Source organism: Papaver somniferum, chromosome 11 (genome assembly GCF_003573695.1).
Source record: "Papaver somniferum cultivar HN1 chromosome 11, ASM357369v1, whole genome shotgun sequence".
Lineage (NCBI taxonomy): Eukaryota > Viridiplantae > Streptophyta > Magnoliopsida > Ranunculales > Papaveraceae > Papaver > Papaver somniferum.
In genome coordinates this window covers 16,530,802-16,557,538 of record NC_039368.1, presented here as the reverse complement: position 1 = coordinate 16,557,538, position 26,737 = coordinate 16,530,802, and the positions used below count along the sequence as shown (strand labels likewise).

At 37.4% G+C, this 26,737-nt stretch overlaps 4 protein-coding genes and 1 pseudogene across 8 annotated transcripts; 3 read left to right on the top strand and 2 right to left on the bottom strand.

The window, feature by feature from the left end:
- Positions 1-1,362: 1,362 nt before the first annotated feature.
- Positions 1,363-6,137, top strand: LOC113321744 (potassium transporter 2-like). 5 transcript variants are annotated; one of them, XM_026569655.1, is made up of 10 exons: positions 1,363-1,381; positions 2,184-2,266; positions 2,512-2,746; positions 2,834-3,079; positions 3,164-3,217; positions 3,463-3,723; positions 3,880-3,932; positions 4,009-4,132; positions 4,359-4,613; positions 4,824-6,137. In XM_026569655.1, the coding sequence occupies exons 2-10, from the start codon at positions 2,225-2,227 to the stop codon at positions 5,942-5,944; spliced, it is 2,391 nt and encodes a 796-aa protein (XP_026425440.1). In that variant the 5' UTR covers positions 1,363-1,381; positions 2,184-2,224; the 3' UTR covers positions 5,945-6,137. The 5 variants fall into 5 exon arrangements, with proteins under 5 accessions (XP_026425440.1, XP_026425436.1, XP_026425439.1 ...); XM_026569651.1 differs by lacking the exon at positions 1,363-1,381 and adding an exon at positions 1,722-1,924; XM_026569654.1 differs by lacking the exon at positions 1,363-1,381 and adding an exon at positions 1,738-1,896.
- A 115-nt stretch (positions 6,138-6,252) lies between these two features.
- LOC113321745 lies at positions 6,253-9,159 on the bottom strand (annotated as a pseudogene).
- Positions 9,160-9,326: 167 nt separating this feature from the next.
- On the top strand, positions 9,327-13,018 carry LOC113321747 (potassium transporter 2-like). The gene is made up of 2 exons (XM_026569656.1): positions 9,327-9,527; positions 12,024-13,018. The coding sequence occupies exon 2, from the start codon at positions 12,489-12,491 to the stop codon at positions 12,870-12,872; it is 384 nt and encodes a 127-aa protein (XP_026425441.1). The 5' UTR covers positions 9,327-9,527; positions 12,024-12,488; the 3' UTR covers positions 12,873-13,018.
- A 426-nt stretch (positions 13,019-13,444) lies between these two features.
- LOC113322624 lies at positions 13,445-14,502 on the top strand. Its single transcript, XM_026570753.1, has 3 exons — positions 13,445-13,865; positions 13,958-14,021; positions 14,196-14,502. The coding sequence occupies exons 1-3, from the start codon at positions 13,569-13,571 to the stop codon at positions 14,360-14,362; spliced, it is 528 nt and encodes a 175-aa protein (XP_026426538.1). The 5' UTR covers positions 13,445-13,568; the 3' UTR covers positions 14,363-14,502.
- A 329-nt stretch (positions 14,503-14,831) lies between these two features.
- On the bottom strand, positions 14,832-17,560 carry LOC113322623 (protein GRAVITROPIC IN THE LIGHT 1-like). Its single transcript, XM_026570751.1, has one exon. It carries the CDS (start codon positions 16,356-16,358, stop codon positions 15,036-15,038), a length of 1,323 nt encoding a protein of 440 aa, XP_026426536.1. The 5' UTR covers positions 16,359-17,560; the 3' UTR covers positions 14,832-15,035.
- Between the last annotated feature and the right edge of the window lie 9,177 nt (positions 17,561-26,737).

Here is a 26,737-nt window from a genome sequence, read left to right as displayed (position 1 = left end):
CCCCATGCAGAAATCAAAAATTGTGAAATAGAAATTGGAGTGGGGCGTTAAGTATATGAACGCCCCATTTCTCGCGACCACCTTTACCAACGCCCCATCGGGCGTACATTATATCAACGCCCCGTTTCAGGCGTACATTATATCAACGCCCCTTGTATAGCGTACATTATATCAACGCCCGATGAATGGCGGAGATTATATCAACGCCCGATGTGTAGAGGAGATTATATCAACGCCCGACTATATTTGGATTTGGTCTTGATCGCAGACCAAATTTGGTCTGGATTTTACTCTTTGATCAAATTTTGATCGATGGTCCGTCCCACTACGCCAGCCCACTCGACTGAAAATTTGGGTTTACTCGTCCATTGCAGTTGCTCTAAGAGCGTCCACAATGGACGACCAAACCCAAATATTAGGTCCAGTGTATAGGCGTAGTGGGACGGACTATCGATCAAAATTTGATCAAAGATTAAAAACCAGACCAAATTTGGTCTGCGACCAAGACCAAACCCAAATATAGTCGGACGTTTATATAATGTCCGCCTACACAACGGGCGTTGATATAATGTCCGCAATTCATCGAGCGTTTGTAAAGTTAACGTCTGATGCAGGGGCGTTCGTAAAGAATTCGCCTGGAGCGGGCGGAGGTTAAATGTACGCCCCATTGGGCGTTGATATACATTACGCCTGGTAGTCAGGCGGGGATAAACTTAACGCCTTTAGTGGGCGTTGATATACATTACTCCCCAAGCTTACAATTAAGACCACCATCACATGGGGCGGGCTTTATACCTCCGCCCCATTTTTTTTTTTTTTTTATTTTCTGTTTGAATTCCTCCGAGCGTAATCTTTATTAACGCCTGATTTCAGACGTAATTTTTATAAACGCCCCATTTCAGGCGTTATCTTTACCAACGCCTGATTCCAGGCGTAAACTTTACCAACGCTCGATGTACAGGCGAACTTTATATCAACGCGCGACCAAATTTACTCTTTTCCCTCTACGCCACACGACGGACTAAACCCAAATTTGATCTTTGTTTTTTAGTCTTTGGTCTTTGGTTTTGGTCGCACCACTGCAGTTGCTGTAAGACTCTTGAGGGTTTTAAGGGTGTGTCAGTTTCACTATTCACTAGGGTTTAGAGAAGAAGAGAAATAATTTTGGGGGTTGTTGTTGTACGTTTAAAATGAAGAGCACGTTCATTTGCTGTGGACAGAAATGGTGTCTTTCACGTGTTTCTGTCTATAACAAAGACGAAGAAGAATCTTTTCTTCTTCCCTTTCTTCATCTTCTCCTTCTCATATACAGACCCCCAAAACCTTATTTCTCTAAAAAAAAAATAATTAAACAAAAATTCTTCTTCTGGATACTGTGGTGGTGAGTCACTGTTCTCTGAATGTAATTTTTTTTCTTTCTCAATTATTAATTTAATTGTTATATTTCCTTTTTGTACTTCTTTCTTTATAAATATTCTTCTTTTTGAAAGTTTGATTTTTGAAGCTTTTTGAATCAAATGGTGTAAATATGGGAAGGTAAAGTAGGTGAGAAAATACAAACAATAAAAGCATAAATGCTATTTTTTTTTTTGTAGTAATAATTTTTTTTTGTGTGTGATTGTTATTTTTCACTTGTATTTTTCTTACTGCTACAACATCATTTTCATTTTTCTGTTTTTTTGTATTCATATGGGCCTTTTTATTATGACACTGAAATTTCATGATGATAAAGGTTGCAACTTTAAAGATATTATTCCAAAAATTTAACACCATTGATAGGACTACTCTGCAAAAATTTTAAATGAGGATTTGAATTACTCCAACCTTATCTAGCTTGAACTGGGTGTAACAGTTAACTGAAAATTTGGCAGCTGTTGGGTTGATGATGTTTTGCTGGTACTACTCACTTGCAAATATTTGTTAGGTAGATTGATTTTTTTAGATTCTTTCTTCTTACAATCTTTCACTTGATGTTGTCAAAATTTCTGTTTATAAAAAACAATTGAACATGACAAAGTTATGGATGTGTCGTTATGGGAAGTTATTAGGTAATGTGACGGTGGGCCAATTTCTCATGGGTTGTGAGAAATATGTTGAGAGGGAGGTGATGGGTGTGATTGATTTTATGTTCTTTCTGAAATCTCATTTTCTCTGAATATATTTCTTTTGAAAATTTTGTGCAGATCCACTATTATAAGAGTTTGAACTGAATTCTGAGCTACCCATGGATACAAATTGTGGGAATTGGTTGCGTTCTTCTTCCAAGGTTTGTTCTCTCTTCATTTCTCTAGCTCCGTTCACTTCAGATCTGGGTATCTTTTTGTTTTTTTTTTTGATTTTCAGTGATGAATTTAGATGCTTCATTTGAATTTCATTTCATACTGAATTTTTATGTCCATGGGTAAATGGTTTTGACTAGTTAGATGGCAAGCGTTTAGTTTTGCTCGACTTAGATTGTCTAATATGGAGTTAAATAGACAATGCCTTTAAGTTTAAGTAATTTCATTGCAGAAGGAGTCTTGGAGGACTACTCTGTTGCTAGCTTATCAGAGTCTTGGCGTGGTGTATGGGGACTTGAGCATATCCCCTTTGTATGTTTACAAAAGCACATTTGCAGAAGATATTTCTCATTCAGAAACAAATGAGGAGATTTTTGGGGTGCTTTCGTTTGTTTTCTGGACCTTAACTTTAGTCCCGCTCTTCAAATATGTCTTTGTGGTTCTTCGAGCTGATGATAATGGAGAAGGTAAATTTTTTATAAAAAGTGAGACAGTATGTTTTAATAAACGCTATGTTTTACTAAGATTTAAGCCCTCAAATTGTGTTTTTTCAGGTGGAACCTTTGCACTGTATTCACTGTTGTGTCGACATGCAAAGGTTAGCCTTCTTCCCAACAGGCAAGTTGCAGATGAATCTCTCTCTACATATAAACTAGAGGGGCCACCGGAGATCAATAACAGCTCTTGGTTGAAAACTAAGCTTGAAAAGCATAAATGTTTGCATACTGCTTTACTTATATTGGTTCTGCTCGGTACCTGTATGGTAATTGGAGATGGTGTTCTAACGCCGGCAATTTCAGGTGTTTTACATGATCCATGAGTTTTTCTTCATTTACATTCTCTCCACTTTTACTGACCTCCATTCTCCACTTTTCTTTGTATAGTTTTCTCTGCAGTTTCAGGCCTTGAGTTATCCATGTCCAAGGAACACCATCAGTGTAAGTTTCTAGTCTGTAGTATTTCTTGGTTTTCCCTACTGTTATTACTTGATAATGACTAACTGATCACTTTAGAGTAGATAAATGCCTCGTAGTGTAACTTGTTTTTATGTCTTTTTCTACCCGTAGATGCTACGCTGTGAAACTCTAATCATGAAAGTGAAAATGAGAGTATTATTCATTCATTTTATATTGAAGGACTCATTTATTTCTCACTCATTCTCATTTTTTATACTCTTTTGCAGATGCTGTGGTTCCAATAACTTGCGTCATTTTAATATGTCTTTTCGCTCTACAACACTATGGTACACATCGGGTTGGAATGTTTTTTGCACCTGTCGTGTTGCTGTGGCTAATGTGCATCAGCGCTCTAGGCCTATACAACATAATCCACTGGAATCCACAAGTTTATCAGGCTCTTTCACCCTATTACATGTACAAATTTCTGAAGAAGACAAAAAAAGGCGGTTGGATGTCTTTGGGTGGAATTCTGCTGTGCATAACAGGTAACATTGGCTGAAAAAAGATTACTAGTGCTAGTACAAAATGTGATTAACAAATATATTGATGTTACAACTTGTGGGGAAATGATCTAATCTTGTGGGGAAATGATCTAATCTTGTGGGGAAATGATCTAAATATGGTTTTGACTGTACTTACAGGGTCAGAGGCAATGTTTGCAGATCTTGGTCACTTTTCATACACTGCAATCCAGGTAGCGATTACTATGTTTATCAACGCATTTATCATCTGTACTTCTCACCCATGTCTAACCCACTATCCAACGTCAGATTGCCTTCAGTTTTCTGGTTTACCCAGCGCTTATTCTGGCATACATGGGCCAAGCTGCATATTTGTCCAAGCATCATCTGATGGAGACCAGTTACCGCGTTGGCTTTTATGTCTCGGTTCCAGGTATACTGTCATTCATTCTTTTCAATATTATTTATATGCTGTATTTAGTAAATTGAATGTATGCACACCTCTGACAGTTGGCAAGCAATATTAAATTGGTTGGTCAATTCCAATTTAGAAAAGTCAGTTTAGATTAAATGGGAGGTGGCCAAGCAAATTTAACCTAAATTGATTAGCTTACTCGCACACTGAAAAGAAAATGTGATGATATGGTCTGTGGTTGCAGAAAGTGTGAGGTGGCCAGTTTTTGTAATAGCAATCCTTGCTTCCGTCGTGGGAAGCCAAGCAATCATCAGCGGGACATTTTCTATTATCAACCAGAGCCAGTCACTTGGTTGTTTCCCAAGGGTGAAAGTCGTTCATACCTCTGACAAGGTTCATGGACAGATATACATCCCTGAGATTAATTGGATGCTTATGGTCCTTTGCCTTGCTGTGGCCGTTGGGTTCAGAAACACAAAACACTTGGGGAATGCTTCAGGTATGCACATCCAACGCTAACTAGAATTTTAGTTTCTTTCTTCGGATTCTTTTAAAGAAATTAGATATGCCTTTAGTTGATTTTCACAAGATTTGTCTTAAATTGCATCTTTCCTTCGATGATTGTCATAATCAATGCGATGCATCAGATCCATTTTTGGTCAGCTTAATATAAAAAATAAAAATAAAAATCTTGTTATTTGATGTGCAGGTCTAGCAGTGATGACGGTGATGTTAGTGACAACATGTCTCACTTCATTGGTTATTGTCTTGTGTTGGCACAAACCTCCTATTTTGGCACTTGCCTTCCTGCTCTTCTTTGGATCCATTGAAGCTCTCTACTTCTCTGCTTCCCTCTACAAATTTCTTGATGGGGCCTGGCTACCCATTCTCCTTGCCTTAATCTTGATGACAGTTATGTTTGTGTGGCACTATGCAACAATTAAAAAGTATGAGTTTGATCTCCACAACAAGGTCTCCTTGGAATGGCTTCTGGCTTTGGGACCTAGCTTAGGAATTGCTCGAGTCCCCGGCATTGGCTTGGTGTATACTGATCTCACATCTGGAATCCCTGCGAACTTCTCGCGTTTCGTCACCAATCTTCCTGCCTTCCACCGAGTACTCATTTTTGTCTGTGTGAAATCTGTACCTGTCCCTTTTGTGCCTCGTTCTGAGAGATACCTAGTCGGTCGTGTGGGACCACCAACTCATCGATCATACAGGTGCATTGTTCGTTATGGATATCGTGATGTTCACCAAGACGTTCACTCATTTGAAACGGAGCTTGTTGACCGGCTGGCTGATTTCATCCGGTTTGACTGGTCTCGAACTCATCCCAACTCAAGCCCAAGCTTCCAAGATGTCATCTCACACTCTGCCGAATCAACAAGCGAGTGCAGATTGACTGTGATTGGCGCAGTAGCCTTTTCAGGCCCACCAGCTTACGAAATGGAGGAGACTGTGGAACCAGCTAGTGTTTCTGTTGGATTCGAAACAGTAGAGAGTATGACAGATGTTATTGAGATGGAGCAAACTGGTCTTCAGAGAAGAGTAAGGTTTGCAATTGACAATGAATCTGAAAGAGATGAAAGATTTGAAACTGATGTGCAAATGAGGGAAGAACTGGAAGATTTATTGGCAGCACAGCAAGCTGGTTCTGCATTCATACTTGGTCACTCATACATGAAAGCGAAACAAGGATCATCCATCTTTAAGAGAGCAGCTATTGATGTAGGTTACAATTTCTTGAGTAAGAATTGCAGGGGACCAGATGTGGTGCTTAGAGTTCCGCCTGTTTCTACCCTTGAAGTTGGCATGGTGTACATTGTATAAGCAATAACTGGTCTGTAGTGCACATAAGTTTACGTACTAGAATATAGAATAGGCAAAGCGGCAAAAACCGATTGTAAGGTTCTGTCTGAATCTAGTTATATGTAACGCGTTAATTATCAAAAAGAGAAGTATATGTAATGCATTTCTTATAATCCGTAGTCTCTGAAGTCTGAACTATACCCTTTACGGCCCATAATATTATAGAGCTTCGATCATGTTCAAACTCCTAACCAACAGCAACAGTTTTCCAACCATGGGTTGAGTCAGCTGCTCACAGCTTCAACTTTTAGAAAGAAAATGAGGACTTGTTGTGTCCATAAATTTCTGTTCTAACTTGATAATTTTGGTATTTTACTATTAAAATTGTAATGCAAAGCTCTATCTTCAACATGATTTGTTGACAGCAGTTCTATAATCACCAAGTTATCTGGAAGACATCTACAAAGTATGGAATGCTTAAAAGATTAAAAAAACTGTTTTAGGTGTTCTTACTTTCCCTAATATTTCTCCCTCTTTCCCATTTCAGAAAGCCAACTCTGCACTTGCTTGGAGAACATAAAAATGATCCGTACCAACTTCAAAATTTCAGGTTGCCGACAGGCGTTATAAAAGTTATTATATCAGGTAAGCAGAAGAGACCCATAGAAGCACATACGATAGAAGAGATGTAGTCATTTCCAAACTCCTTGGGCCACGAAGGACTGGAGGAATCACAGATACCATTAAAAAGGTCCCCAGCAGCCATGAAACAGCAAATGCCCCAGCTCTGAACAAAAAAAAACAACAACCAACATCATTCTCCACAAACATAACAAAGCAATAACAAAATGCAGAATTTACAGTGAAAAGCTACTCTCCAAATTACAGCAAGAGTTAATAAGTACCCGTATAAGAAAGCTCGCATTCGGCTCTTTAGTCGGTAATATATGAAGTATATCGTTGCCAACAAGGAAATGGCTACTTGTAAAGTAGGTCCTTCTTCGTCGGATATAGAACAGTAAGAACACCAAGTATCACAAACAGGGAAGCTGTCTTTCTTATGTAGTTGGTGGAAGGAGTTTGAAACCTACTGGTAACAGCCTGCACAACCCGTGATTGTGTAACATCTCTGACTTTTTTCTTGATATTCAGTTTAGGTCTTCTCCTTTCGTGAAACTTCTGCATAATTATCTTGTTATGGGCCGACTCTATCGCATCAACACTTGGTTGGTGTCCTACATATCTTTTTATCAGATAAGTTCTTGCAGCCTGAATTTCATCTTCAGAAGCCTCCTTACTGATACCAAGCCTTTTGTATGGGTCCTTAATGTTAATTCTCGGAAAGATATCTCCACCTATAAAAAGTCATAATTCGATTAATGAGATAAATATACATACCGTAGCAGATATGGGACAAGATTACGAAGTTTTCAACAGTGCTCGAGTCATAAACGATCCATAATTAAAAACACATAGAAAAATCATATGAGAATGGATGACACTAAGCGTGCAGCATGATATTATCGACGAGATAGTCAAGTAACATAAAATTGGACGATAACAGACCTGAATAGTACATAATTAGAGGGAAAACAACTCGAGTAATTCAAAACTACAAAGTCTTATAAGATTGAAGATTGATGCCATTCAAATCGCCTCCTCATCTCTACTGCCATTGTTACAAGGTGAGTATTAAACAGACGCGACATAGGACATCACCTCAGTGAAAGAAACAGGCTAATAAACTCACAACTGACTGGATCAACTTGAAAATGATTACACCTTGTCCTAGCTTCTTACTTGATTACTGCAACAGCATTTTCTCATGCTTAACAGGGGTGATCCAGCATTTAGCTGTCTTTGACTAAACGGGGCTAAGCTCGTCGATAGGACTTAAATTGTTGCTTCCTACAAGGACAGCACCAAGGTTTCTGTACTCTAAACGATTGGATCATCCATACAATATTGGTTACAAGGCACATGCCTACTACACTGACAACATACCAAAAATCACTTCCATTTTCAAGCAATGGGACATCACAAATTTTAAACCACCCCCTTGATGACGGAACCAAAATCTAATTGAGTGGCTCTAAAATTAGTGTTGGAAAGGTGTACAAATATACTCAAACACGAAAGCTAGTTGACCAAATTATGTGTCACCCAAAGAATATGATCAGTAAAGTGAACACCTTACCAATTAAAATGAAGCTCTAACATAGTGCTGGAAAGGTGTACGATCATGTGCAACTTAAATGAATGATTATAAAGTCAAGATATGGATAACTAAAAACGAAAATATCAAACGTGAGAATGACTCTGGACCGAATGTGATTACGGCACTGCAAACCCTTATCCCACAGTCCCACTTAAACATGTATACTAATCACATGTATTACGTCAATATTTAGATCCTAACCAACTAGCTTCAACTTTAAACATAAAAAAAGAAACCAGTAGCCAGTCAAATATCGAACATTACAATTCTAGCAATCAATCAAGCTGCTATTTAGCCATTAAGAGCCTAGAACCAGAACCAATCCTCCATCACATTCTTTCAAAGAGAATAAGCAAAGGGAATATGTTTATCACAAGCAAGACCATTAAAACTACTCAAGATTATGCAAAACAAATTTGTTACGGCAGACTATTGGTTGTTGAGCAAGACATCACTAGATATCCACATATATTGTCGTAAATAGTTTACCAGATTGAGAGATGTCAGCCATATCACCACCAAATGAAGTATCCATGCCACTCTTTATTTTGTAAGTTTGCTTAACCTTTGGTTTCCATGTATGAGAAATCCAGTAATTCCCACTGTAAGAATGAATTCCAATATTAGTAAAAGAAAGAATTCAGAAGTAAAAGTGGATGTGGTAGTAAAACTACACCTGTCGATACGAAGAGGCTCTATATTCTTGATGAAATTACTACTAAGGAGTGAAATTCTATCACAAGGACTTCGTAATCCTCTTGAGAGTGTAGTAGAGCGAAGAAAGCATCTTGAGGAATTACAACTCAATCCTGAAACGGACATTTTTCGAAGGTTTATCTCAAAAATCGTAACGACGAAGGTTAGGGTTTTAAGGTTTTAATCCCCTCAATCTTGAATTGGTTTTTTCCAACAATGAATTACTTCTGAAACGGGTGGTGCTTATGGCAGTACCGACTGTACAACAATGGTAGCTTCTCAAAAATCTCAACTTCAGTATTCCGCTTTGGAGAAGTCGGGGGGAAGGGGAGCGCTATAAGGTGGGTCTTTCTCTACCCGTTATATTTATTTACCCGTTTTCAATCAAATCACCAAATTACCCTTAAACTTGTTTTTCTCCTGCCCACGTTTTCGTTGATTTTAAACATACTAGGGGTAAAAATAAACCAGACTTTATTTTCTATCTTCTTCGTCCCCGAAACCATCCACGCAGAAAACCTGACCTCAAAATTAAATCAGTTCTTAGGATTTCAAGTTTCAATATTTTAAACCCAACCCCAATTTTCAATTAAAATCTCGGCTGCACTCTTTCTAATCAAATCATCTAACCTAATTTTACAGTGATATGAAGATTTCTCGCAGTGTTCGAATTGAGGGTTCAAACAATTGGTAAGGAAATGCCACACAACTTTCTTTTAGGTTTTTATTTGGTTTGTTCTCAATGTAAAGTTTTGAATGTTTTCCAATTTTTTGAAAGTAATTTAGAGAGAGAGATGTTTGGAAAATTGCAAATATTATCAAAAATTCTACCAATGGTTATTTACTAACCCGATTTTAGATGAAGTAGTAGTACTGTTGGTGAGTCTTTGATCAAGGGTTTAAGGTTGTGAACATTGGTTGTTTGCATGAATGCCTAAGGGAATATCACTGTTTAATTTTAGACATAATTTTCTGTTGGTATCATATCAATCTTACAGTATATTTGCGATTTTGGAGTTTGTTAGGCTTTTGCGATTAAGTACAAATTGCTAGTAAGTTTATAGGTATAAGTGGTTAAGGAGATAGCAAGAGAGAGGTTTACCATGAAAAACACTGAAATGCTTGTAGTTTGCGGAAATGCTGATGGCGATGAAACAGAAACAAAGTGATGGTAGACAAGTACATTTGTTATCCATGTAGATTGTCTGGAGATGGATAGATTTAGCAAGTTATAAGCAAATGAAACAAGTTTCTACCACAACTCAAGTAGTTTGAGATGAAAATCAAGTGATGATAAGTGAAAAACAAACTACATTGCATATGTTTTTCCATTTTCATGCACTCCGTCTTTACATAGATTTAAAAAGGGGCTTACGTTATTGTGTATGAGGGCATACAAAAATTGACAAAAAGCTTAGTAAGGGAGGTTTTGGTCAAGTAGATAGATGCGGGTCATCTCGCCTTTCAGGTTAATCCAGGACTCTTGGTCTGACTGTCGTTGAGGTATATGCATCTATACATTTCATTTACTTCCATTAGTGTCGATTGTAGTGATTCTAAGCAGCATCACTTTTGATTTGTTAGTCTGTTGGGAGTTAATAGTTGTTTGTGCCTCTCCATAGATATGATGAATCAATGAAATCCTCTGGTGCTTTCAAGAGATTAAGTGATCATTTTCTGTCCACTCTTTCAACAGAGATTTATGTTTATTTGTGGAACTGGAACTTAGATAAAGTAAAAGACACTTTTAATTCCGGATCATGTTCAAACATCTCATAAACACATATTCATATGAGCATACACATATGATCGCATTTCATAAATTACATAAACATGCTTCAGGGAATGCAGTAGATCACGCCATTTAAATATAGCCAGCAATCTGAAAGGGGCTGGACGATAATTCCTTGGTTTTTTTGGATCGTTGAACATTTAGTTTCAAGCAGCAAGGATCGTGGGAGACATGAATCGTGGGATTCCACTAGTTTCTCTAATTGTGGGTGACATGAATCGTGGCTCACGATGAATCCACGTATTAAGCCCTCATCCAATGGTCAATACCTTTTCTTCCCCTCGCACGTCAGCCCAACACTGCGTCCCCATTTACTCTCACCAAAATCCTCTCTTCCTGTTACATTCAGAAATTAGAGTTTCCTAATTCAATTTCATGATTCCCGCAATACAATCAAATTCATCCTTTACGTATTTCTTCCTTCCTTATACATAAACCCATGCCACTGTTATCACCTTCCGAGGTATCTCCCCATATTTCTTCCTCCTATTCCTGTCATTATCTCTTAGTTTCTGGATTTGTTAGTTTCTCCATTACACTTTCTTCCGGATCTTTGCTAATATTCGATTCTGTATGTTTTGTTTTTGTTTTGTTCATTTTGACATCACACTGTAAGTAATTATTGAAATCCCTATTGTTGCAGAGAGAAGGATGCTCGAGAAGCATGATTCATATACAGAATGCCCTCAATTTCCTCAATCTAAAAGATACTTTCCAATAGTAGTTGTTCTTCAAGATACTGAATATGCTTTGTCTGTTTGACTTTAGTGTTATTTTCCCTCTTATTTATCTGTGTTTTGTATTAGTTTCTGAAAAATCTAATTTTTTGTTAGTGATTATCGCTGAAACTGTCCGAAATAGCATACAGTTTAAAATGTTTATTAACTTTGCATAGATTTACAAATGCTCTATTGGGTGCTCTTACTTACTTAAAAGTTAAAAGACAACAGATAGTGCTTCTATTAGAATTGAGATTCGACTCACTCTTCATTTTCAACAAATAGTGTTTATTAACTTTGCTGAGTTTTGAACATGTTGGATGAATCACTTCTCATTAGCTATACTTTTGCTATATCATTAGCAATAGTCTCATTTTGAGTCCCCGATCTCAGGTTAAAGGCGGAATGTTTTTGTTTTGTTCATTTTGACATTCACTCAAGTAATTACTGAAATCCCTATTGTTGCTGACAGAAGGACAATAGAGAAGCACTATTCTCCTCAATCCAAAAGGTCTATAGCAATCGAAATTTAATATAGGGACAATTGGATAGCAGTTGTTGTTCCAAATACTGAATATGCTTTGTCTGTTTGACTTCAGTGTTATTCACCCTTTCTTTATCTGTGTTTTATATTAATTTGCTCAAAATCTAAATCTTTTGTTGGTGATGTTCTAGCTTTGGGTCCTAGCTTAGGAATTGCTCAAGTCCCCGGCATTGGTCTGGTGTACGCTGATCTCACATCTGGAATCCCTGCAAACTTCTCGCATTTCGTCACCAATCTTCCTGGCTTCCACCAAGTACTCATTTTTGTTTGTGTGAAGTCTGCACCTGTCCCTTTCGTGCCTCGTTCTGAGAGATACCTAGTCGGTCGTGTGGCACCACCAACCCATTGATCATACAGGTGCATTGTTCACTATCGTGATGTTCACCAAGACGTTCACTCAATTGAAACGGAGCTTGTTGACCAGCTGGCTGATGACAGTTTGATTGGTCTCGAACTCATCACAATGCAAGCCCAAGCTTCCAAGACGTTGTCTCACACTCTGCTGAAAATACAAGCGAGTGTTAATTCAATTAACAAGCGAGTGCAGATTGACGGTGATTCGCGTGGTAGCCTTTTCAACCCCACCGGCTTACGAAATGGAGGAGACTATGGAGCCAGCGAGTGTTTCTGTTGGAGTCGAAACAGTAGAGAGTATGACAGATGTTATTGAGATGGAGCAAACTGGTCTTCAGAGAAGAGTAGGGTTTGCAATTGACAATGAATCTGAAAGAGATGAAAGATTTGAAACTGATGTGCAACTGAGGGGAGAACTGGAAGATTTATTAGCAGCACAACAAGCTGATTCTGCATTCATACTTGGTCACTCATACATGAAAGTGAAACAAGGATCGTCTATCTTTAAGAGAGCAGCTATTGATGTTGGTTACGATTTCATGAGTAAGAATTCCATGGGACCAGATGTGGTGCTTAGAGTTCCGCCTGTTTCTACCCTTGAAGTTGGTATCGTATGCATTGTATAAGCAATAGCTGGTTTGTAGTGCACATAAGTTTACATACTAAATTTTAGAATAGGCAAAAGCAGATTGTAAGCTTTTCTGTCTGAATCTGTTTATATATGTAATGTGTTAATTATCAAAAAAAAAAAAGAAGAAGTATATATGATGCATTTCCTATAATCTGCTAGTCTCTGAAGTCTGAACTATACTTGTTACGGCCATAATATTATAGAGCATGTCTCCTGTTCCAAATTCTAACCAACAGCGACATAGTTTTCCAGCCCTGGCTCGAGTCTTCTACTCACAGTTTCAACTTTTAGAGAGAAACTGGTGAGGATTCATTTGTGTCCATAAATTTCTGTTCCAAGTTGATAATTTTGTGGTTTAAACTCCAGTAGAACAAGCCCCAAGTCTTGTATTTCAATAGGTCAGGCAATTAACACATCCTTCATTATCTGCCACTGAAAATGTTTTCAGAAAACATCTGAACTTCCGCAGACACGTGCCGATAAGCTATTGATCCAAGTAAGCAAAACCAGGCCAATAGGACCACAGAATTCTTGTAAGATATGAGAATCAAGTTTAAGTTGTTGGTCTCTCCCCTCATTCATACACAGTAGGGAGATTCTCTATATAATGTGTTAAACATTGGATCTAGAGTCTAGACCATAAGCAGTAGTATTTGTTGTGCTCATTAGAGAATCAATACAAACAACTGAAATGAAATCATTATATCTATCTTCTTCACAGAATTATTGTCCTCCTCAATTCAGAGGTACACAAAACATCACAACAAATCATCCTACAAACAACTTTGTAACATATAGAAAAGTGTGGGCTAAACAAGAGAAGGATGATGAGAATGAGAAAGAAGAACCAAAAAAGAGAAAACAGTCTTTGTTTAGTAGTGTAACTGAAGCTTTAGATTTTTCTCAAGTTAGGTCTGCTGAAGATGCTGTACTTATTGAAGAAGCTAGAGATGCAACCAAGTCTGGAAAAAGGATGAACCCTGAACAGGTAAATTTCAAAGGAGATAACAGCTTATGCAACCCTTTTATCTTCTATGTACTGAACTTACTAATTAAAACCTTGATCTGGTTCTCGTGCAGTATGGAGCCCTTCGTCGGAAAATTGGTGGTACCTACAAGGACTTCTTCAAATCATATGTTGAAGGTAATATTCAGTTTTAGTTCAAATTGGGAGTTTGATTGCACAGTTGCCTTATCCAAATTTTGGGCTTCAGTAATTTCATCTTGGTTGTGGTGGTATGTGTTTGTATCACTTGTTATTACTATCCTAATTCATTCTTTTACAGTTTTACTGAAATTCTGTTTGGATTATTTTCAGTGAACGGGGAATACGTCGAAGAAGGTTGGGTAGACAAGACATGTAAAGTCTGCAAGAAAGACACCAAAGGCGAACCAAGGCAAGTTGACAGCGCAGGCCGATATGTTCACGTTGCTTGTGTTGGTAAATCCAAACCAGGCAACTTCTTTACTAGATTATTCTCATAAAATGGAGACATTGTTGAAAAGTTACTCAATTTTTCCGCCTCTCGTAAGATTGTATACATGTTCTTTTACATATTATCAAAGAACAACATCCCTTGGCCGAGTCTCAAGAATCTAAATCGGTATGTATTTAAAATTATGCATTTCAAGTTTTGACTCTCACAAAACTCTTTTGGCTAAAATCCGCCGGTGTTTAAGTGCCAACTCTTTTGGCTAGCAGAACTCAAACTGAGACACTGAAGGTTTTACAGAGCTAGGTACCTGAAAGATTATCAGCCTTTCTTACTTTAGGACCAACTCATTCCATCTTACCTTCTATATAATATGAGATGCTGCTTGCTTTTGTGTTGGTGAAGAGCTAAATTGTGCTTTAAAGCCGACAAGCAGGCAAAAGAACTTCAGTACATTAAAACTATGAAGTTAGATAAAGATTAAAAGAAGCAAACAGTAGCACAAAACCATGAAAAGGATAAGCAAGAACAGAAACTAAACTTAGGATTAGATTTCTATGTACAGTTCATAATAAAGCGACACCGCCAGATTTCTTGCACATCTGCAAAACAATTTACCTTAACCGAGTTACATTACAGAGGGAAATGGGTCAACCCCACAACCAGCAGTTTTAGGCTCTCACAATTTGCTAAAGATTGCATAATCTCATTGACATTTGAGTTCTTCAGCTAGTGAGATAAACCCTGGACTTGATCACAGTTTGCCCAAGCTTGAAACCTGGCATGACCAGGATCCCAACTTTGAATCTACTCTTTGGATTGGTTTGAAGTGTATCATCTTCCTCTTCCACTACATCTTCCATATACACCTCTGAGAATTCAGCCCCTCTTCGCACCGCGAATATCTCAGCTTTAGAATCATTTGAAGCTGCCATTGCTTGAAGAACCCAAATAGACTTGGCCATTTTCACAAAAGCTTGATATAATGGAGTTCTTGGGTGTCCCCCACTCAACACAAATGCCCTTTGATCTAAATTACCGAAAAATGTCGACTCCATTCTAGGATGCACAACCAATAGATACTTGGATATACAGAATTTAGCGAATTCCGAATTCGGGTATTCCACCAATGCATCAAATGAATCTTTGAACCTCAGGATATCATCTAAACTGTGAGGCGTCAGGGAAGAGAATCCATGGAACATTCTCCTTGACAAATAAGCTTCAAATGCATACTTCTTGTGTGACCGTTTCGAGTACTCGACGGAGTCTTGAATAGAATTCACTGCAAGGTCAAGATCCCAACCGGAGGCTTTCATCAAACTAATCAAAGGCTTTGCAAAATCATGTACTGATTTTGTTGCGGACTTGAAAGCATGAGCAAATGATTTCGGCAGAGACTTTTTTCCATCCAGTGTTCTCTGTCTGATCATTAAATCCAATTCTTGATTCTTCACATCTAGCTCCTTAACTTCTTGCTTCAACTTAAGAATCTCGGCGTCTTTACTTAAAACTTCTGACTTCATTTTCTCTGATCGTAACTCGTGATCTCGAAGCTCTTGATACGAAATAGGACCTGAACGACCGGACTTCGGTTTCGAAATGTGTTTGAAAGAACGTTTGATATCTGAAAGAGTTTTTAACTCAGAAACAATTTGATCATCAGCAACTTGGATCTTATCAGTATCATAAGGAATGTGAGCTTCTTGCAGCTGAATGTAAGCTAATTTCAGAGCTGAAATCGTATCAAATAGCTTCAAGATTGCAATAGCAGCAACATCTTCATGGGTTTCAATCACAGGATGGATTTTTAAGTCACTATATTCTATAGATTCAGTACTGTCACTATTTACTTCAGTAGAACCATTCTTCTTACTAATGATGCTGTTGGTGGTGTTGTTGTTGTGGTGATGATGATTTGGGTTAGGGTTTTCATTAGGAAAAACCCCAACAGATCTTAACCTACAAACTTTAGCAAATCTGTAAACAATGTCAGAAATATTATTCGAAGAAGGTTTAGAAGAAGAAGAAGTCTTCACAGAATCCATTGACAGCAGCAAGAAACAAATCACAGCGGATATTATGGGTTTGAATCTAGCAATAATGAGATTGTTTTAGGGTTTCTACTTCTTAAATTAAAAATTCAAAATTGAAGTGGATAGAAAGTGGAGATCAAACATATAAAAACAATCAATTGCAGTGTAAAGTTAATCATATCCGGGAATCCCGCTATATTGCCCCCTAAATCCTGCTTAAAGAACAGAGTAATTCCACCAGATTGTTGGGAAAAAAAGTAAACTAGGGTTTCGTTTTGCTTTAGAGATGGGAGAAGAGCAGCAAATTACAGAACGGATATACTATTGATACTGATGATGGAAGCTCAAGATTCTGAATATGAGAGTATGGTAAAGATTGAGAAATGATGGAGGAGGAACAGAGTGAAATAGAAAATGGTGTAATGATTTTACTCAAATACTTTGTAAGCCAGCTCAAAAGATGATGAGTTTCTGGATACTACTACATTTTGTTGGTTTTCAATCAAATACATTATAAATAAAAAAGAACTCTTAAAAAGAACACAAAATTTTACAGAAAACGAGATAAAGAGGAAATTTTGAAATTAAAAGTTAAAACTTGAAACCAGGAACAAAATCATCAACTGAAAAACCAAATCTTTTTTCTCTCCTAAACTTCTGAAATTACTGATTTTTAAACCCCAGTGTAATTATTTCACGGCCAAGGAAGAAACAAAGTTTTGATTTTTTTTAGAGGGAAGCAGAGAAAAACAGAAGCAAAAACAAAAACCCTTCTTCTTCACTCTCTTCTAGATCTCGACGTATAATAATAACATTGGATTTTAGTTCGAATCCTCTGGAAGAACACAGACAAAACCCTCTTAGAGTCTCCCTTTCTTTCTCTGTAGTGAGAACAGAGAAAGTTGTTTCTTTATGCAATGGTGAGTGTATATTGCATTAAATCAGAGGGTCTAAATCACACAGAGAAAAGAAAGAAAAAAGAAATGAAGATGATACAGTACAAAAACCGATCAAATCAGGTTTATATTCGTTTCAACTGGATATTCATAGATTTTGTTAATCAATTTATTTTTTGAGAATCTCGCCAATGAAGAAGGACAAAAATTAAATAATTTTCAAGAAAGAGGGAAACTGGAGAAAATCAAAATTTTATTTAATTATTTCGAATCTTTACTGTAAATAGAGCCGAAAATTTTGAACTCTTTTGGTGCAATTAAAACAGAGGACGTAGGCACTGCACGCGAGCTCTGGTAATGGATTTTTTTGGATATATATGTATCGAGGCTTCTACGATCCATTACTCAAATGCATACTAGATTGACACTTCAAACACCCCAACAGTCGAATACCAACAAATTTAATGTAATGATTCGCACGTATCATTTGTTAATAAATACATATAGCGTCTTGTCTTTGACATAGAATCCGATGTTTGACTGTTGACCGTGTTCCCATATCATTAAACCAGAATTGCAGAATTGATTGAATTGAATCTGGAACTGTAAATCATCAACCGCACTTGAAAAAAAGTAAAGCCTATAGATTTGTATAAAACATCTACGATGCTGCCATCAATTATTTCAGGTTTTTTGGGTATGGAAGGCAGATTAATGATCACATTCTCATTGCAGCTGAACTTATTGATTTCGGAATAAAAGGCATTATGTGCAACTGCCAAGTGAATTCTTGAAAAGTTTTTATTAATGCCATTCGGAACAGCATTCACATTACGTCAACTAAATTTTACGTTTGAAAACCTGTGGGGAAGCTAAGCTTAGATTAAATGGTTTTTAATGCCAGATTTACTAGTTCTTTTGAAAGGAGAAGACATTGATATGTTTAAAAGTTAAAAAAGAAGTGAAACACGGTGACCCAATTCCTCCACTTGTTTTCATCCTTGTCGATGATGTTCTTTCCTTGGTACTTAAAAGAAAGTTACGTCCATTGGTCTTATTTCTAGATTTAAAGTATCTCATAACGGGATTATCATTAACCACCTCTCATTTATAGGTGACATACCCGTTTTGTTAATTTGTGCATGCATGTATAAAATAAAAGTCAATTATTGATATTGAAAATGATAAATAATGATGACAAAAATACTCCCTCCGTACTATTTTAAATGCCAAAATAAACGATTTTTTTGTCCTAAAATACTTGTTGTACTTCATAATTTTTTCACTTTTTATCCGGATTTGCCCCTAACTTGGAATCAACTCATAGCATGGAAATTGTGTATTTCAAGTTTATAGACACACTCGTAAATACTTTTCTCAATATTTTTTGTTTGCTAGGAAAAGAGAATATATTAAGAAGAAAACAGTACTGAGTTAAAAGATGAAATGGGGGGAGATATTCCCCATACACCTATTACAGCATTCTTTTTACTATATTTGGCCGCTTTATCTGCTAAGCCATTGAGTTCTCTACTAACATGAATAAACTTGTAAAAAGAGAAAGAGTTTAACAAGGATAAGCAATCATCTAAAATAGTAGAACTAGACCAGCTAATCTGGCTAGAACTTTTATTCAAATAAGAAATAATATTTTTAACATCTCCTTTCACAGAAATCTTTGAGTAGTTCAGCGCCATTAGCCATTTGATAGCTTCCAGATCGGCTAGACTTTCCGCTTCCTCTGCATCAATTGCTAGACCTGAGATTGTTTTGCATCCCTTGTAGGCGCCCTCTGAGTCTGTTAAGATTATACCAATGCCAGAAGTATGAGTATTAAGATCAGAAGAGGCATCTACATGAACTACTATTGTATCCTCTGGAATGTTTTCTCGAGCAGCAGACGTATCATCTGTGGGATTATCATGTTGTTGTTGGTTAAGAGTATGTTGTGTTGACATTGAACTCGTGGTTTCATTTGCCAATCTATAGGCATACCTAGATATACTTGAGTAGTTAACCTGTTTTTCTTGAAAGACCTTATAACATCTCTCTTTCCAGATACACCAAGCCGTTGTAAATATATGACAGATTTGATTTGGAGTGTAACTACCAGATAACCATTTCCTAATCCAATCAGACATAGTTATGGTTGTACCAGAATCAGGTAAAACTATATGTGACTGAAGCCCAAACAGTTCGAGAAAAACTACAATGCAGAATGATATGCTCTGCTGTTTCATACTGAGAATCATTACACATGTTGCAGTATATATTCTGGTTAGGACGATAGAATGCGAGTATACATTTAGATGGAAGGATATCCTCAAAACATTTCCACATAAAAATCTGGACTTTATGCAAACATGGTGAACTCCATAATTTCTTATAAAGAGGACTCGGAATATTGACAGTGCTAGTATTCTCAGTGTAACTACTTATGGCCCTATATGCAGATTTAACTATGAAAGAGTCATTCCTAGTGTATGGCTAAATTAGTCTGTCTTGACCAGTTAAAGGAATCCTGGTTCTCATAATCTTGTGACAATTATCACTAGTGAAAAAAGACTCCGGCAAATTAGCATTCCAGCTATAAGTGGTGTGATCAATAAACTGGGCAACAAAATAGTTTGGGTTAGGATAAGAAATGCATAATAGAGAAGAAGCATTGCAGATCCAATCATCATTAAAAGCACAGATTTGCTGACCGTTCATATCCTCCCAAATGGAGTTTTTTTTAAGGACATCAAGACCTGTGGATATACTAGTCCAAACCCAAGAAAGATTACTGGTTTTCTTATAATGAAGAGGATGACAATTGCTAAAGTATATACACTTTACTATAATGGCCCAAAGTTCTGAATAGGAATGAATGAGGTTCCAAGCTGTTTTTGTTAGGAGAGCAACATTCATTTGTTTGAGTTTGCGAAAGCCCATACCGCCTTCAGACTTACGGGTACAAATCTTACCCCAACCTCTTATATAGATGCCACCATGAGAGCTCTTACCCCACCAAAAGTCTCTTTGAGCTTTTTCCATGTGTTGGATGGTGGTATCAGGGAGAAGGAAAGAGTTTATAGTATAAGTGGGAGTATAATTTTGAACATGGTTAACTAGAATGGATCGTCCAGCTTGGTTAAGGTAGATTCCTTTCCATTTAGTTAACCTATTATGAAACTGATCCACAAGAGGAGCACATGTCTCAAATCTAGATCTGTCATGGAACAGTGGCATACCCAAATATTTCTCATTGAGTTCCACTTTCCTGGCATTGAGTGCTCTGATGAGAGACACACGGTGATCAAGGTGCACATTTTTACTGAAAAAACAAGCTGATTTCTGAAAATTTATCATTTGTCCTGAGACTTGGCTAAAGTCTTTTATCAGAGACATAAGATTACTAGCCTCAGCATGGAAAGATTTAGTAAAAATGAGACAATCGTCGGCAAATAATAAATAATTAATACTCGAAAATTTTCTAGTTACCTTGATGCCATGTATTAAATGGTTTGCTTCAGCATTCAGAAGATATCGAGAGAAAGCTTTCATGCATATAATAAATAAGTAAGGGCACAATGGGTCTCCTTGTCGTAAACCTCTAGTAGGCTTAAAATATTGACAAGGAGAGCCATTTAGCATCACAGATATTGAGGTTATGCTAATACATTGATGGATGAGATAACACCAATGATTAGAGAACCTAAATATTTTAAGCACATTGGCGAGGACGGACCACTCAACTCTATCAAACGCTTTTGACAAGTCAAGCTTTAGTCCCATGATGTCAGTCTTATCCTTTTTATTTTTCATAGAATGTACCAGTTCATGCGTTATAATGACATTGTTCTGAACTAATCAACTTACAGAGCTATGGTTTCATTCTATTTACCATCATTTTAGAAAGGATTTATAACTGGTATTACAAAGAGAGATTAGCCTGAAATCTACTAGAGTAGCTGGATTTTTGACCTTAGGTATGAAAGAGAGAAAAGTATGGTTCATTTCCTAAAGCAAATGTCTGGAGTTAAAGAAACTCTTTACGGAATTCCAAACATCAGTTTCTACAATGTCAAGATGTTGTTTGTAGAAGCCTGGGGGGAATCCATCTGGACCAGGCGCAGTCCAAGAAGTCATTTGCTTAATGGTATCTCTCACTTCTTGTAATGTAACAGGACTCAAAAGTTTGTCATTGTCCTCTGATGTTACACAAGAATCTATACAATTAAGGATTGAATTATCTTGGAATGGATTAGAAGTAGTGCTTATAGTTTGAAAATGAGATGTTAATAAGTCCTCAAGAGTGTTTCTATCCTCAGACCAATTACCATTATTCATTTTCAGGGCACTAATATGATTTAAATGCCTTCTTCTTTTCACTGGTATTCCTATCATAACTTCTAATGTAATCTATTATAGACTTTGGTGCATAAAAATCCTCTTACATTTTTTGCCAATGCTCTAGATCTTTCTCAACCTGCCTAATGACATCCATGTTCTGTGTAGTATTATTCTCACTAGAAAGGGATTGGAGTTGATTTTCTAGATTTCTAACTTTATGGCCTATTTTATCGAAATTGTGAATATTCCAGTCTTTGAGACCATATTTGGCATATCTAAGTCTACTAACAAGTTGGTAAAGGGAAGAACCTCTAATATTACAATTGAAAGAGTTCCTGATGACCTCGTGAGAAGAAGGGTCACTAAACCAACATTTGTAATATCTGTAAGGCTTTTTACCATGGCGATACCGAGGATCAGTTACCAAGATAATTTCTGAATGGTAAGAGCCAACTTTCTCAATGTAATACAGTTTGTAATTGGTATAATGAGTTAACCACTGACCATTGACTAAAGCCATGTCAAGTCTAGCTTGGATGTTATCATCATCTATTTACTTGTTGGACCAAGTGAACTGGGAACCAATGTAGCTTAGATCAAGTAAATCTCTGGCATCGATAATCGATTGAATAATAGTAAGTTCAGAAGTTGTAGGAGTCGAAAAAATAGACCTCTCATAATCATGCATAGTAAGATTCGGATCACCAATAAGAACCCAAGGGAGATTAGCCATGTTTCCTATTTCACTGATATAATTCCATTGTTCTAATTTTTCCTCAAGATATACAGATCCATAAAAAAAGGTAGCAAGGAATTCTGGCTTACTAGGGTCTGCAGATATGATGATATTTATCATTTTATCAGTGTTTTGAACAATCTGAAGTTGAAAACCAATTTTCCATAAGAGAACAATACCTCCTGAAAGTCCAGCAGAGGGAAATATCCAACTATTAGGATACCTGAACCTTCTGAGGTATTGACTGATCTTGATTGTGTCATTCTTAGGTTCACACAAAAAGATAACATCTGGATTTTGACCTCTAATAAGATTCCAAAGAGCAGTCCTAGTTATAGGGTTGCCGAAACCCTGACAATTCCATGACAAGATTTTCATTTTACTCAAACGAGAATGATATCTAGGACTGTTGTGGATCAAAACAACAGAAGACAGACACTTAACACTGTCAAATTTGTCAAAGATGTTAGTCCTATCAGTAGTAGAAATGCAGATTATGCTATTGTAGGAATTCAAATGATAATGCCTTAAATGAGAAGTCTTAACCAGAATTATGCTCTTACTAGCATGAATAAAAGATTCCAAAACAATATGAGAATACCATAGATGCTTAACACAACAACCTTTATAACTCAAATTCAGACAAGCAAAATTAGGATTAAAAGAAGAGATTATGTTTATGTCTAAAATTGTTGTATGTTCACAGAAAACAAAACCCAAAACCCAAATTTTGCAATGAGAAAAGTGATTAAAGCAAGCAATTTGATTCTGATAAGATCTTGACAAAACCCTAATTCTATGACAAGCAGCATACGAGATTTTGGAACCAGGTAGATGATGAGGGTTTTCCGTATCAATCAAAAACTCATTAAAAGTTATAGAAGAAATAAAGTTAACCTAATTAGCAGTAATCAGATGCGTTCCAATAGCTGGGAGATGGATATTTCCACTTGGTCATCCTCCTCTATTCTTGACATCCTCCATGTTCATATCTCCATCAGATGAAGTTACAACATGAATCTCTGAGTTACTATCTCTACTATCACTAGGGTTTTATTATTGTTTTCGATTAGGGATTTGGGGGTTTTGATAGATGCATTTTTGTGTCTATTTTGATCTCGATTTTCTATATTATTAGTACCCATTTTTGTACTTATTTTGGTATTATATGTCTTTGTAGGTATTTTTGGAGAAATAAACATGCGCGGAGAAATTGGCTCAAAAAGTGGTATTTGGACGCTCCGGAGAAAATTACTGAAGGAATGGATAAAGGGCATCCAGTTGATAAGGGGTAACCCCAGGGTAACTTTTATTCGCACCCCACAGACTATTAAGGGGCACTCATCTTCAACATTTCAAAATAGAAAAAAGGCGGGAAAACTTGTTTTCACGTACATAATTAGGGTTCCGATTTTTGACAAGTTCTAAGGAGATTAAATCACTGGATTCGGTTGGATTGGACTTGAATTAAGTAAACATGCCTGGTATGGTTGATGGGATCGATTGAAATTGGCTGGATAATCATATTCTCGACAAACAGGGCATGGACTTTTCTCGGGTTTTTTTTATATTTTTGGTTGAATTTCAGGAAAAAATTGAGAGGATTTCTAATCGCATTCTTTATTGGATATGGATCTTTATGGGTTTGGTACGACTTAACAGGACTGGTATAGGATTTTAAATCAATAGACTCGGGCTACCTAATCGAATTTTCATAAAACAGTGTATCGGAGTTATCTCGGGATAGTTTGGTTGTATTTGGAAGCTACGGGGAGTAAATCAGGCAGAATATATTTTCTGAGGTTTCATTCATCGAATACAAAAGATTTGGGTTAAAAATGGAAGCAAAATACGTGTGAATAAGAAAGACATGGAAATAATTCTCAAAACAAAGAAAGAAAACCCGTAACTTGCCGAGAAGGAGAAAGTGGGATTTCATCGAGATTAAAAACCCTGTTGTGTATATATAGGCTGTTGGGAGGTCAAGGAAAAGATGTCGACAGTTTGGGTACGCTTCATAGGGGAAAGGAAATCTACAGAGGTGAATTGCAGAGTTGCAGCAGCAGCAAGTGAGGAAGAAGAAGAAGAGTTGCAGAAGACACATTAAAAGTGTCGTTCTGAAGAACCCTAGCCGAAGAACATTCAACCAACAAAGACAGTCGCGGATACTGTGGCTAAAACTACGACACCACAGACAGTCTTATTTCTCAGCAGTCTTATTCTTTCTATTTCAGTTGTAACAACTGATGAGTGCCAAATATTGTATATATTTATCCCTTTTTGTTGGCATTTAACTCATCTTTTGTGCATTAATTCTACATTTTATCCCATATTCTGTATTTTCATTGTTTTCAAGAATAAATATTTTTATTAATTAATTTTGCATTTTTAGGTGATAAATAAAGTCTGGATGACTTGCGGAGCAAAAAGAGCATAAAAGTAGTGAAAAGCCGGGAGAAATCGCGCAAGGAAGCCGCGAAGAATGGTGCGCACAACCTCATTTTCTACACACAAAAACGCCTCCGTTCTCAGCCATCAGATCAGTTCTCAGAAGCATCCGATGGTCGCTCCTTCATAGAGCATCAAAATCTGAAGTCTCTGCCAAGCACCACAGCGCTGAAATTCCAAGCCTTCAGATTAGATGGTAGTTGAATCCAACGGTTGCTCCCTTGCTGTTCATCAAAGTTTGATATCTCCGCCTTACACTACAGCACCTAACCTAATCTAGCACCGTTCGTTTCGTTGTATCCCTTCATCCGACGGTCGATCCTCGCTTGCCTCCGCATCACCGTCCGATCTACCTACCAGCTCCACATCCCGCGGCTTCAGCTCGCGGTACACCCATCTTGATGCACCGCTCAACACCCTAGTACTGGAACCCTATACGCCCTAAACAAACGCATCCCTTCTCCCAAAATCAACTGAGCTCCTTCTTCCCCGACATTTGCAGAGCCACCTCTCTGCCACCACCTTCCCCGACCATTTCCAGCCACCACCTCACCTCTGCAACACCATCACTTCTTCACCAACATCATCAGTACCTCCCCAGTCCGTTCATTTATCTCTCTAGCCATCTATGTTAGTGACTTCTCACCATTCTAAACCCTAGGTTGGAAATCACTAAAATAGATGAGGCTCTAGACATCAATCGAACACAGCAGAGGAAGCAGGAAGATCAGAGGAGGAATGGGTCGAAGATAAGAGAGTCAATTCCTCGATTTTGGGTAATGAATGTTAAACCCTAATTTTTGGGATTTGGGGGAAACCCTAATTTTAATGTTTGGGTATAAATTGAGGGTTGGGTATCACTGTTAAAACTTGTTCTTGGGCTAGCCGAGATTCCCCCAAAATTGGGTTAGTTTAGGTTTAATTTCAGTTCTTAAATTTCAATTAGATTTCAATTTAGGGTTTCAATTTTAATTTCAAGTTCTGTTAAATTCTGTCACTTTTTATTGCAATTTGTGTTTTAATTTTAAGTTCCTGTTAATGTGCTTGTTTTAATTTCATGTTTTAATTTCCTGTTTTCATATTCTGTTGATGTTCCTGTTTAATCATGTGTTCTGTTAATGTGTGTTGTTACTGTTAGATGTTGTTTACATGTGTCCTGTTTAATGTTAATGCATGTTTAGTTCCATGTAATGTTAATATACCTGTTTTGTGATACATGTGAAGTGATAGAATGCTAGGCTAGAAACCTTTGAAGCACTGAATTGATTGAGTAATGGAAGAAATCAGTGCTCATAGCAAGCTGATTATCTTGCCATTCCATTTTTGTATGCTTAGGTTGCACTGATTTGATTGAGCATTGGGAGAAACTAGTGCTCACTAGTGACAATGAGCAAGCTAGTTCTCTTCCCACTCTAGATGAATGCCTTAGCCTTGCTCTGTTAGCTTCACCATCTCCCCTGCCCTTGGCTTAGGCCTTGGTTCATTTGCATTGTTCTCTGCTTGTTTAGTCATTGTCTTGTAAATTTTCTCCATTGTCTTTCCTGTTAACTGCCTTTGTTCTTCATTGCCTTGTTCTGCCACTGTTACCTTGGCTTAGTGCCACCACTACTTGCATTGCCATCTCTTCTCCTTGTTCTGCTGCTGCTACTACTTGCACTGCTTGAGCAGCTACTGTGCAGTATTGCTGCTGCTGTTGCTTCCCTTGCTGTTGCTGCTGTCTTCTTGGCCTTGAGCTGCTGTGCACTGCTTGTGCAGCTGCTGCTGCAACCCATCTGCCCTGCAACTCTCCTGTTGCCTTTTCCTTCCACTGCTGCTGCTGCTGCATTGAGCCCAAAAGCCTCAGAAGCCCATAAGTCCAAAGCCTGGGTTTTTAACCATTGGCCCTTTACAAACCAAAGCCCAGGTCTAATCAAAAGACCACAGTCCACTGTTAGCTCAATCCCATTGAGCCCAAAAGCCCAAAACAAGGTTTAAGA

What these genes read in the sequence shown, in the direction of transcription:
- LOC113322624 (XM_026570753.1), top strand. Translation starts at nt 13,569, where the DNA reads ATGAAATCATTATATCTATCTTCTTCACAGAATTATTGTCCTCCTCAA. An exon ending in AAAGGATGAACCCTGAACAG is followed by an intron (nt 13,866 to 13,957) that starts GTAAATTTCAAA and finishes GTTCTCGTGCAG; the next exon opens with TATGGAGCCCTTCGTCGGAA. An exon ending in CTTCAAATCATATGTTGAAG is followed by an intron (nt 14,022 to 14,195) that starts GTAATATTCAGT and finishes GATTATTTTCAG; the next exon opens with TGAACGGGGAATACGTCGAA.
- LOC113322623 (XM_026570751.1), bottom strand. Translation starts at nt 16,358, where the DNA reads ATGGATTCTGTGAAGACTTCTTCTTCTTCTAAACCTTCTTCGAATAAT.
- LOC113321744 (XM_026569655.1), top strand. Translation starts at nt 2,225, where the DNA reads ATGGATACAAATTGTGGGAATTGGTTGCGTTCTTCTTCCAAG. An exon ending in AATTCTGCTGTGCATAACAG is followed by an intron (nt 3,724 to 3,879) that starts GTAACATTGGCT and finishes CTGTACTTACAG; the next exon opens with GGTCAGAGGCAATGTTTGCA. An exon ending in TTTCATACACTGCAATCCAG is followed by an intron (nt 3,933 to 4,008) that starts GTAGCGATTACT and finishes ATCCAACGTCAG; the next exon opens with ATTGCCTTCAGTTTTCTGGT.
- LOC113321747 (XM_026569656.1), top strand. Translation starts at nt 12,489, where the DNA reads ATGGAGGAGACTATGGAGCCAGCGAGTGTTTCTGTTGGAGTCGAAACA.